Source organism: Oncorhynchus tshawytscha, unplaced genomic scaffold (assembly GCF_018296145.1).
Source record: "Oncorhynchus tshawytscha isolate Ot180627B unplaced genomic scaffold, Otsh_v2.0 Un_scaffold_4_pilon_pilon, whole genome shotgun sequence".
Taxonomy (NCBI): Eukaryota; Metazoa; Chordata; class Actinopteri; order Salmoniformes; family Salmonidae; genus Oncorhynchus; species Oncorhynchus tshawytscha.
The window spans coordinates 1,682,501-1,695,000 of NW_024609834.1; the positions used below are offsets into that span (position 1 = coordinate 1,682,501).

The following is a 12,500-nucleotide window of genomic DNA, read 5'->3' on the forward strand; positions in this document are numbered from 1 at the left end:
TGTTGAGAAGTGTGGAGGAGTGCTGCATAGGGAGTGTTGAGAAGTGTTGATGAGTGCTGAGGATTGCTGAGGAGTGCTGCATAGGGAGTGTTGAGGAGTGCTGTGGAGTGTTGATTGAGGAGTGTTGAAAAGTGTTGAGAAGTGTTGAGGAGTGCTGCATGAGGAGTGTTGAGAAGTGCTGAGGAGTGCTGCATAGGGAGTGTTGAGGAGTGCTGAGGAGTGTTGAGAAGTGCTGTGGAATGCTGCATAGGGAGTGTTGAGAAGTGTTGAGAAGTGTTGAGGAGTGTTGAGGAGTGTTGAGGAGTGTTAAGGAGTGCTGCATAGGGAGTGTTGTGGAGTGTCGCATAGGGAGTGTTGAGAAGTGTCGCACAGGGAGTGTTGAGAAGTGTCGCATAGGGAGTGTTGAGAAGTGTCGCATAGGGAGTGTTGAGAAGTGTCGAAGTGTTGCATAGGGAGTGTTGAGAAGTGTCGCATAGGGAGTGTTGAGAAGTGTTGCATAGGGAGTGTTGAGAAGTGTCGCATAGGGAGTGTTGAGAAGTGTTGCATAGGGAGTGTTGAGAAGTGTCGCATAGTGGGAGTGTTGAGAAGTGTTGCATAGGGAGTGTTGAGAAGTGTTGCATAGGGAGTGTTGAGAAGTGTCGCATAGGGAGTGTTGAGAAGTGGCATAGGGAGTGTTGAGAAGTGTCGCATAGGGAGTGTTGAGAAGTGTTGCATAGGGAGTGTTGAGAAGTGTTGCATAGGGAGTGTTGAGAAGTGTCGCATAGGGAGTGTTGAGAGTGTGTTGAGTGTTGAGAAGTGTCGCATAGGGAGTGTTGAGAAGTGTCGCACAGGGAGTGTTGAGAAGTGTCGCATAGGGAGTGTTGAGAAGTGTCGCATAGGGAGTGTTGAGAAGTGTCGCACAGGGAGTGTTGAGAAGTGTCGCATAGGGAGTGTTGAGAAGTGTTGAGAAGTGTGTTGCATAGGGAGTGTTGAGAAGTGTGCGCATAGGGAGTGTTGAGAAGTGTTGCATAGGGAGTGTTGAGAAGTGTTGAGGGAGTGTTGAGAAGTGTCGCACAGGGAGTGTTGAGAAGTGTCGCATAGGGAGTGTTGAGAAGTGTCGCATAGGGAGTGTTGAGAAGTGTCGCACAGGGAGTGTTGAGAAGTGTCGCATAGGGAGTGTTGAGAAGTGTCGCATAGGGAGTGTTGAGAAGTGTTGCATAGGGAGTGTTGAGAAGTGTCGCATAGGGAGTGTTGAGAAGTGTTGCACAGGGAGTGCTGAGGAGTGTCGCATAGGGAGTGTTGAGAAGTGTTGCATAGGGAGTGTTGAGAAGTGTCGCACAGGGAGTGTTGAGAAGTGTCGCATAGGGAGTGTTGAGAAGTGTCGCATAGGGAGTGTTGAGAAGTGTCGCACAGGGAGTGTTGAGAAGTGTCGCATAGGGAGTGTTGAGAAGTGTTGCATAGGGAGTGTTGAGAAGTGTCGCACAGGGAGTGTTGAGAAGTGTCGCATAGGGAGTGTTGAGAAGTGTCGCACAGGGAGTGTTGAGAAGTGTCGCACAGGGAGTGTTGAGAAGTGTCGCATAGGGAGTGTTGAGAAGTGTTGCATAGGGAGTGTTGAGAAGTGTCGCATAGGGAGTGTTGAGAAGTGTTGCACGAGGAGTGTTGAGGAGTGTTGCATAGGGAGTGTTGAGAAGTGTTGCACAGGGAGTGTTGAGAAGTGTTGCATAGGGAGTGTTGAGAAGTGTTGCATAGGGAGTGTTGAGAAGTGTTGCATAGGGAGTGTTGAGAAGTGTCGCATAGGGAGTGTTGAGAAGTGTTGCACGAGGAGTGTTGAGGAGTGTTGCATAGGGAGCGTTGAGGAGTGTTGCACAGGGAGTGTTGAGGAGTGCTTTAGGAGTGCTGAGGAGTGTTGCACAGGGAGTGTTGAGGAGTGCTGTGCTGCTCCTCTGCCCTCCACCATTAGCCTCAGAGCTGCGATAAGAGGGTTTAGAGGAAAGCCATAATCCATAATCCACTCCTTATCAAAGCTAGCAGCTACACACACACATACACACACACTGGGTCAGTCAGTGCGAGGGGGAAGGGGGCAGATGGGCAGGGGACATACTTGACTGCTGAGTCCCTGAGGGGTTGGAGGGGTGGGAGGCAAGGCTTGGACTGGGCTGGGACTGGGGGTTAGAACAAGGCTTGGACTGGGCTGGGCTGGGACTGGGGGTTAGAACAAGGCTTGGACTGGCTGGGACTGGGGCTTAGAACAATGCTTGGACTGGGCTGGGCTGGGACTGGGGGTTAGAACAAGGCTTGGACTGGGCTGGGACTGGGGGTTAGAACAAGGTTTGGACTGGGCTGGGACAGGGAGTTAGAACAAGGCTTGGACTGGGCTGGGACAGGGGGTTAGAACAAGGCTTGGACTGGGCTGGGACTGGGGGTTAGAACAAGGCTTGGACTGGGCTGGGCTGGGACTGGGGGTTAGAACAAGGCTTGGACTGGGCTGGGACAGGGGGTTAGAACAAGGCTTGGACTGGGCTGGGCTGGGACTGGGGGTTAGAACAAGGCTTGGACTGGGCTGGGACAGGGGGTTAGAACAAGGCTTGGACTGGGCTGGGACTGGGGGTTAGAACAAGGCTTGGACTGGGCTGGGCTGGGACTGGGGGTTAGAACAAGGCTTGGACTGGGCTGGGACAGGGGTTAGAACAAGGCTTGGACTGGGCTGGGCTGGGACAGGGGTTAGAACAAGGCTTGGACTGGGCTGGGACTGGGGGTTAGAACAAGGCTTGGACTGGGCTGGGCTGGGACTGGGGGTTAGAACAAGGCTTGGACTGGGCTGGGACAGGGGGTTAGAACAAGGCTTGGACTGGGCTGGGACTGGGCTGGGGGCTGGGGGGGTTAGAACAAGGCTTGGACTGGGCTGGGACTGGGTTAGAACAAGGCTTGGACAAGGCTGGGACTGGGCTGGGACACTGGGCTGGGACAGGGGTTAGAACAAGGCTTGGACTGGGCTGGGACTGGGGGTTGGAACAAAGCTTGGACTGGGCTGGGACAGGGGGTTAGAATGCTGGAGCTGTGGTTATAAAGCTAGGGCTGAGGATAGGTCTGGGGTTATAACATAGGACCGGGGGGGTGGGGTGGCACAGATGTTGGCTGCCGTTAAGCCTGTCACCTCAGTGGCCTGGTGGCAGCTGGCATTGTTTAACACACAGAGAGAGGAGGGTGAGGAGATGGGGGAGAAGAGGGGGAAGAGGCGTTCGCATTCGCAGAGCCGCCAGCGATGTCACATGTACATATGTCACATACATTCTGCCACGCCATGGGTTACAGGCCAGCCTGGAAATCCACTAATCCCTCGAGAGCCTGTGTGTGTGTGTGTGTGTGTGTGTGCAGGCAGCCTCTTTGTACTAGATCTCTTACCAGGGACAGAGAGGTTGAAACATTGCTTTGACTGGGCTGAAATGGATGGATGAAAATATAGAGTGGTTGAAAACACAAAAGACGCAACAGGAAACAAGATGTGAAAAGAGAAAGAGGACAGAGAGAGGAGGGGAGACAGCAGGTACATACAGTGTGATTGTCTGTCTCTGTGTGTGTCTAGTCTCACCTGGCGTGCCTCGCTCCTCCAGAGGCCGTTGCTGGTCTTGGTGGGGGCGATGGTGACGACGGGCGGGGTGCTTGGCACACTGTGGCCCCCAGGTGGCACCAGGACAGGCCCTGGGCCCAGGGGGCCTCTCTTGGGTGTGCTCACCGGAGAACTGTGGTTGGTGGCTGGGGACGAGACCGGAGACGACTCACTACTGATGGACGAGCCAGCTATGAAGAGAGAACATGACATGTTACTAGACAGAGCTGAACCACACAGTCATTATTACTATACAGACTTGTTACATGACATGTTACTAGACAGAGCTGAACCACACAGTCATTATTATCTTCAAGATGTTCAAATGTTCCTAGATGACCAGCAGGGTCAAATAATAATCACAGTGGTTGTAGAGGGTGCAACAGGTCAGCACCTCAGGAGTTAATGTCAGTTGGCGGTAGGGAGGGATAGGGATCGGGTCCCTGTGTGTGTGAAGGTTAGGGAATATCTAATCAATGGAAGATGTAATTAAAATGACGTAATTAAAAGTTAAAGGAGAAGGATAGGCTACAACGACCAGGAGCCAACAGGTAGGCTGCTACTTAATGTTCTGAATGGAGTTGTTGTTATTTGTAACTGTGGAATGAGGAAGGTCATGCACTGCAGCCTCAAATAGCCTAGCTACCTAACGTCAGTTAGCTTAACTAGCTTCTCCTGGTTTGATGCAGTCAAGACAGGTACTACGTCATCATATTGGATGATAAATAACCTACATCAGCTATGGCTGCTAATAGTCTACTATAGCGCGAGTCGGCTTGTTTGGTTGCCACGGCCCCCTCCCCCACCTGCTAGAGAGGCATTTCAACCTCTATCCCTCATAACGCGCTTTATCAGCTACGGTTAATAAAATAGCTTTAAAATGTATCGGAACGGGTCGGTTGGTAACGGGTCTGCATTTAAAACATTTATTTAAGTATATTGGATCCGCGTGGGAAAGCCCCAAGTCCATTTTGGAATGGGTCAAACTTGTTGGACCCGTGAAGACCTCTACTCTGAGCTAACATAACATAGCAGCAATGCAAGGTTAAAATAACGTAGCTACAACACAGTAGCAGCTATATAGTATGCCTTGCAAGATAGGCTAATATTAGCTGTAGTCTAGAGCCTGTGTTAGCATATCCTTGCCTAGCATAGTAGAGAGGAAACAGTGGGCTCTGACACACAGTTCTGGGTTAGAGTATGCTAGACTAGCATATCATAGCGTAGTAGAGAGGAAACAGTGGGCTCTGACACACAGTTCTGGGTTAGAGTATGCTAGACTAGCATATCATAGCGTAGTAGAGAGGAAACAGTGGGCTCAGACACACAGTTCTGGGTTAGAGTATGCTAGACTAGCATATTCTTGCCTAGCATAGTAGAGAGGAAACAGTGGGCTCAGACACACAGTTCTGGGTTAGAGTATGCTAGACTACCATATCCTTGCCTAGCATAGTAGAGAGGAAACAGTGGGCTCAGACACACTGTTCTGGGTTAGAGTATGCTAGACTAGCATATCATAGCGTAGTGGAGAGGAAACAGTAAGCTCTGACACACCGTTCTGGGTTAGAGTATGCTAGACTAGCATATCATAGCGTAGTAGAGAGGAAACAGTGGGCTCTGACACACCGTTCTGGGTTAGAGTATGCTAGACTACCATATCATAGCGTAGTAGAGAGGAAACAGTGGGCTCTGACACACCGTTCTGGGTTAGAGTATGCTAGACTACCATATCATAGCGTAGTGGAGAGGAAACAGTGGGCTCTGACACACCGTTCTGGGTTAGAGTATGCTAGACTACCATATCATAGCGTAGTGGAGAGGAAACAGTGGGCTCTGACACACCGTTCTGGGTTAGAGTATGCTAGACTACCATATCATAGCGTAGTAGAGAGGAAACAGTGGGCTCTGACACACCGTTCTGGGTTAGAGTATGCTAGACTACCATATCATAGCGTAGTAGAGAGGAAACAGTGGGCTCTGACACACCGTTCTGGGTTAGAGTATGCTAGACTACCATATCATAGCGTAGTAGAGAGGAAACAGTGGGCTCTGACACACCGTTCTGGGTTAGAGTATGCTAGACTACCATATCATAGCGTAGTAGAGAGGAAACAGTGGGCTCTGACACACCGTTCTGGGTTAGAGTATGCTAGACTACCATATCATAGCGTAGTGGAGAGGAAACAGTGGGCTCTGACACACAGTTCTGGGTTAGAGTATGCTAGACTACCATATCATAGCGTAGTAGAGAGGAAACAGTGGGCTCTGACACACCGTTCTGGGTTAGAGTATGCTAGACTACCATATCATAGCGTAGTAGAGAGGAAACAGTGGGCTCTGACACACCGTTCTGGGTTAGAGTATGCTAGCCTAGCGTATACACAGGCCCAGATGGATGGCCCTGGGTGGCCATTAGATAGTGACAGTGATCAGGATGAGCAACCCTGTGAGAGTCACACGGCCCTGACACACCGCTAAGACACACACACACCAGGGAGTAAGAGCTGGCCCAATGAGCTGTGGCACATTCTCAGCCCCTACGGGGAAACCGTGCAGAGAAGGGTCATGGTCTGGTCACATGTCTCTCTCTGCAGCTCTCATCTGGTCTCTCTCTCTCTCTCTCTCTCTCTCTGCAGCTCTCATCTCATATGGTCTCTCTCTCTCTCTCTCTCTCTCTGTCTCTCTCTGTCTCTCTGTCTCTCTGTCTCTCTCTCTCTCTCTCTCTCTCTCTCTCTCTCTCTGTCTCTCTCTCTCTCTCTCTCTCTCTGTCAATTCAATTCAATTCAATTCAAGGGCTTTATTGGCATGGGAAACATGTGTTAACATTGCCAAAGCAAGTGAGGTAGACAACATACAAAGTGAATATATAAAGTGAAAAACAACAAAAATTAACAGTAAACATTACACATACAGAAGTTTCAAAACAGTCATATTATATATATATACAGTGTTCTAACAATGTACAAATGGCTAAAGGACACAAGATAAAATAAATAAGCATAAATATGGGTTGTATTTACAATGGTGTTTGTTCTTCACTGGTTGCCCTTTTCTCGTGGCAACAGGTCACAAATCTTGCTGCTGTGATGGCACACTGTGGAATTTCACCCAGTAGATATGGGAGTTTTTCAAAATTGGATTTGTTTTCAAATTCTTTGTGGATCTGTGTAATCTGAGGGAAATATGTCTCTCTAATATGGTCATACATTGGGCAGGAGGTTAGGAAGTGCAGCTCAGTTTCCACCTCATTTTGTGGGCAGTGAGCACATAGCCTGTCTTCTCTTGAGAGCCATGTCTGCCTACGGCGGCCTTTCTCAATAGCAAGGCTATGCTCACTGAGTCTGTACATAGTCAAGGCTTTCCTTAATTTTGGGTCAGTCACAGTGGTCAGGTATTCTGCCGCTGTGTACTCTCTGTGTAGGGCCAAATAGCATTCTAGTTTGCTCTGTTTTTTTGTTAATTCTTTCCAATGTGTTAAGTAGTTATCTTTTTGTTTTCTCATGATTTGGTTGGGTCTAATTGTGCTGCTGTCCTGGGGCTCTGTAGTGTGTGTTTGTGTTTGTGAACAGAGCCCCAGGACCAGCTTGCTTAGGGACTCTTCTCCAGGTTCATCTCTCTGTAGGTGATGGCTTTGTTATGGAAGGTTTGTGAATCGCTTCCTTTTAGGTGGTTGTAGAATTTAACAGCTCTTTTCTGGATTTTGATAATTAGTGGGTATCGGCCTAATTCTGCTCTGCATGCATTATTTGGTGTTCTACGTTGTACACGGAGGATATTTTTGCAGAATTCTGCGTGCAGAGTCTCAATTTGGTGTTTGTCCCATTTTGTGAAGTCTTGGTTGGTGAGCGGACCCCAGACCTCACAACCATAAAGGGCAATGGGCTCTATGACTGATTCAAGTATTTTTAGCCAGATCCTAATTGGTATGTTGAAATTTATGTTTCTTTTGATGGCATAGAATGCCCTTCTTGCCTTGTCTCTCAGATCGTTCACAGCTTTGTGGAAGTTACCTGTGGTGCTGATGTTTAGGCCAAGGTATGTATAGTTTTTTGTGTGCTCTAGGGCAACAGTGTCTAGATGGAATTTGTATTTGTGGTCCTGGTGACTGGACCTTTTTGGAACACCATTATTTTGGTCTTACTGAGATTTACTGTCAGGGCCCAGGTCTGACAGAATCTGTGCATAAGATCTAGGTGCTGCTGTAGGCCCTCCTTGGTTGGTGACAGAAGCACCAGATCATCAGCAAACAGCAGACATTTGACTTCGGATTCTAGCAGGGGGAGGCCGGGTGCTGCAGACTTTTCTAGTGCCCTCGCCAATTCGTTGATATATATGTTGAAGAGGGTGGGGCTTAAGCTGCATCCCTGTCTAACCCCACGACCCTGTGTGAAGAAATGTGTGTTTTTTGCCAATTTTAACCGCACACTTGTTGTTTGTGTACATGGATTTTATAATGTCGTATGTTTTACCCCCAACACCACTTTCCATCAGTTTGTATAGCAGACCCTCATGCCAGATTGAGTCGAAGGCTTTTTTTGAAATCAACAAAGCATGAGAAGACTTTGCCTTTGTTTTGGTTTGTTTGATTGTCAATTAGGGTGTGCAGGGTGAATACATGGTCTGTTGTACGGTAATTTGGTAAAAAGCCAATTTGACATTTGCTCAGTACATTGTTTTCATTGAGGAAATGTACGAGTCTGCTGTTAATAATAATGCAGAGGATTTTCCCAAGGTTACTGTTGACACATATTCCACGGTAGTTATTGGGGTCAAATTTGTCTCCACTTTTGTGGATTGGGGTGATCAGTCCTTGGTTCCAAATATTGGGGAAGATGCCAGAGCTAAGTATGATGTTAAAGAGTTTTAGTATAGCCAATTGGAATTTGTTGTCTGTATATTTGATCATTTCATTTAGGATACCATCAACACCACAGGCCTCTGTCTCTCTCTCTGTCTCTCTCTCTCTCTCTCTCTCTCTCTCTCTCTCTATGAACGTGGGCATTGTTTAATGCGTTTCACAGGAAGAACATTTTAACGTAGGTAAGCAAGAGGGGGTTACAGGTGCCCTAAAGGGACAAAACTAGAATATCAATACACAACATATTCCTCCCCCTTTTGATGACTCAAAAGGAAAAGGTAATAATAACTTTTAATATAAGTCCTCTTAATGTAAATAAATGAACTTTTCATAATAACCTTTTCTGAACTAGGGAAAGAGGGTAAGACCTCCTCAATCCCCAGACTTAACCCTGGGGTGTATTCTGCCCCAATGTCGGAGGTTAGTCTGAACTAAATAGTCAACCTGTCAGGGGGTCATCTTTCTCTTACAGGGTAATGACGACGTACTGGTGAGTCTACAGTCACATTGTCTCTGAGTCTGAGTGGTGATGGTGTATGCCCAGACTGAGGTGCAACAGTACCCTGAGTAGACACTCTGGCTGGTTCAGGTGAGTCTGGAGCACTTTCCACATATGTATGTAGGTTGCTGCAGTGGATGTTCAGGTGATGGCTCGTAGTCATGGTAGATATCCAGTAGCTGATCTTGGTTTGTCACTTGGCAGGAGTCATCTCTGAGGTTGGCTCCTGGCAACAGTTGACCCACATGTCTCCTCCAGATGATGTTTTCCGGTGTGTGAACTGTGTAGGACACAGGCCCTGTTTGCACAACCACCGTGGAGGTCGAGTCGCATGCGAAGCTGTCTTTTCATCATGGCTGACGTGGGCAGTGTTTCTGTGGGTTAACAGGAAGGTGTTTAGGCGCCTATTGAGGGAGCCGTTCCCTTGTGATGATTTTAAAGCTTGCTCCATCGTTTGGACAAACCGTTCAGCGAGGCCGTTCGTTGTAGGGTGATAAGGCACTGACTTGATGTGCTGAATTCCATTTGCTTCCATGAATGACCGGAACTCTTCCAATCTCTCTAGTGTAGCGTTCAGGTTTCTCAGGTGCTCCTGCTTGTCTTTGCCGGTGATGAGTAGATCATCGAGGTAACATTGGACCCCAGTGAGCCCGCTACGTATCTGGTCCATAGCTCTCTGAACCAAGGCCAGAGCGGAGGTGATTCCAAAAGGAAGCCTCCGGTACCTGTACAATCCTTTGTGAGTCACTATGGTCAACAGTTCTTGTGACTCTTGGTCCACATGCATCTGTAGACATAAGTCTATCTTACTGAATTTCTGTCCTCCAGCTAAACTAGAAAAGAGGTCTTCAATGAGGGGTAGTGGATATTTTTCAGCAGACAAGACTGGGTTAATGGTGACTTTGAAATCACCACAGAGTCTGAGTGATCCATCTTTTTTCATGACTGGAACAACGGGTGTAGCCCTTTCACTAACATTCACTGGGTCCAATACTCCACTCTCGACTAGTCTGTTTAGCTCAATTTCAACTTTTAGTTTTATGGAGTATGGGACAGGTCTAGCTTTGAAGCATTTTGGCTTGCTGTTTGGTTTAACTGTTATGTCCTTCATACTGCCAAGTTCTCCTTTGACCACATCCGCGTGTTTCCTCAATATCCCTTGTAGGTTTGTGTCCTCTTTTGCAACCATGTGAACTTCCTGCTAGTTTAGTTTGATCTTTACCAGCCATGTGCGTCCTAGTAATTCTGGATGGTTGCCTTTCACTATGTAGAGTGGTATCTTTACCTTCTGTTTGTTGAGCGTCACTGTAACGATCACGCTTCCTCTCACTGGAACAATCTCACCGGTGTGTTTTCAGCATCATCTTTGTGGGCTGTAGTGTGAGGTGATGTAGTTTCTCCTTGTATACAGCCTCAGACAGCGAAGATATGTCTGCTCCAGTGTCCACTTGCATCCGTACTGCATTTCCATCCAGCAGTGGTGTCACCCAGTATCCGTGTCGATTGTCTGAAGTGGACAAAACATGCAAAGATTCTTCCCCTTCAGACAGACTATCACTTTGTTCATCCTCTGTGTGCTCCATTTTATGCACTTTCTTTTTGTACTTCCTGAAGTTGCCTTTCCTTTGTTCAGTACATTTTGTTTGATTGTGTCTTTTTGTTTTTCTCTGCACGTTCGATGTGACCCTTTTCCCCACAACTTCTCCAGTGTAAGTCTCTGCACCAACACTCTGCTTGGTGACCTGGTTTCCCACAGCGACAGCATGGCTTCCCACCTCCTGCCTTGTTTTTTAACCACGTAGACACCTTATGCACTTGGGTCGATGCACTTAGCTGTTGTGTGTCTTTATTTGCCATTTCCATTGACGTACTCACTTCTTTTGCTCTCTGCAATGTTAAGTTACTCTCAGTCAAAAGGCGTTTCTGAATTGCCTCGCTGCCCATGCCACACACTAACCCATCACGTATAGGGTCACTCATTGATCGCCCAAATTCACACTGTTTCAGATCACTGTTTCAATAGTAGAAATGAACGTAGGCATTGTTTAATGCGTTTCACAGGAAGGACATTCCAAGTATTTTAACGTAGGTATGCAAGGGGGGTTACAGGTGCCCTAAAGGGACAAAACTACAATATCAACACACAACAAAAAGGAACATTCAACATAACGATTAGGATCTGGCTAAAAAATACTTCAATCAGTTATAGAACCCATTGCCCTTTATGGTTGTGAGGTCTGGGGTCCGCTCACCAACTAAGAATTCACAAAATGGGACAAACACCAAATTGAGAGACTGCATGCAGAATTCTGCAAAAATATCCTCTGTGTACAACGTAAAACACCAAATAATGCATGCAGATCAGAATTAGGCCGATACCCACTTATCCAATTACGATACCCAATTATCAAAATTCAGAAAAGATCCATTAAATTCTACAACCACCTAAAAGGAAGTGATTCCCAAAACTTCCATAACAAAGCAATCACCTACAGAGAGAGGAGTCCCCTAAGCAAGCTGGTCCTGGGGCTCTGTTCACAAACACAAACAGACCCCACAGAGCCCCAGGACAGCAACACAGTTAAACTAAACCAAATCATGAGAAAAGAAAAAGATAATTACGTGACACATTGGAAAGAATTTACAAAAAAACAGAGCAAACTAGAATGCTATTTGGTCCTAAAAAGAGAGTACAGAGTGGAAGAATACCTGACCACTGTGACTGACACAAAATGAAGGAAAGCTTTGACTATGTACAGACTCAGTGAGCATTGCTATAGAGAAAGGCCACCGTAGGCAGACATGGCTTTCAAGAGAAGACAGGTTATGTGCACACTGCCCACAAAATGAGGTGTAAACTGAGCTGCACTTCCTAACCTCCTGCCAAATGTATGATCATATTAGAGACACATATTTCCCTCAGATTACATAGATCCACAAAGAAATAGAAAACAAATCCAATTTCTGTTAGGTGAAAGACTGTGCGCTATCACAGCAGCAACATTTGTGACCTGTTGCCACAAGAAAAGGGCAACCAGTGAAGAACAAACACCATTATAAATACAACCCATATTTATGTTTATTTATTTTCCCTTTTGTACTTTAACTATTTGCACATCGCTACAACACTGTATATAGACATAATAGGACATTTGAAATATCTTTATTCTTTTGGAACTTTTGTGAGTGTAATGTTTACTGTTGATTTTTTTATTTCACTTTTGTTTATTATCTATTATTATTATTATCACTGTAATCATGTAATCATGTTTCCCCTGCCAATAACACCCCTTAAATTAAAATTGAGAGATAAATAGAGATGGAGATAGAAAGAGAGCAAAAGCGAGAGATGAGAGAGAAAGCGAGTGAGATAAATAGAGAAATAGAGAGAGATATACAGAGAGAGAGAGAGAGATATAAAGAGAGAGAGAGAGAGATATACAGAGAGAGAGAGATATAAAGAGAGAGAGAGATATATAAAGAGAGAGAGAGAAGTAGAGAGGAATAGAGAGAGAGTAGAGAGAGAAAGAGAGAAGTATATAGAGAGAGAGAGA

At 46.5% G+C, this 12,500-nt stretch overlaps 1 protein-coding gene across 2 annotated transcripts in view; it reads right to left on the bottom strand.

The window, feature by feature from the left end:
* Positions 1-12,500, bottom strand: part of LOC112238123 (genetic suppressor element 1) — a 470,490-nt gene that overhangs the window by 62,233 nt on the left and 395,757 nt on the right. For both annotated transcript variants that reach the window (XM_042319660.1, XM_042319661.1), the window contains exon 4: positions 3,572-3,780. In XM_042319660.1, the coding sequence (XP_042175594.1) occupies positions 3,572-3,780 (209 nt within the window). The remainder of the gene's footprint in view (positions 1-3,571; positions 3,781-12,500) is intronic.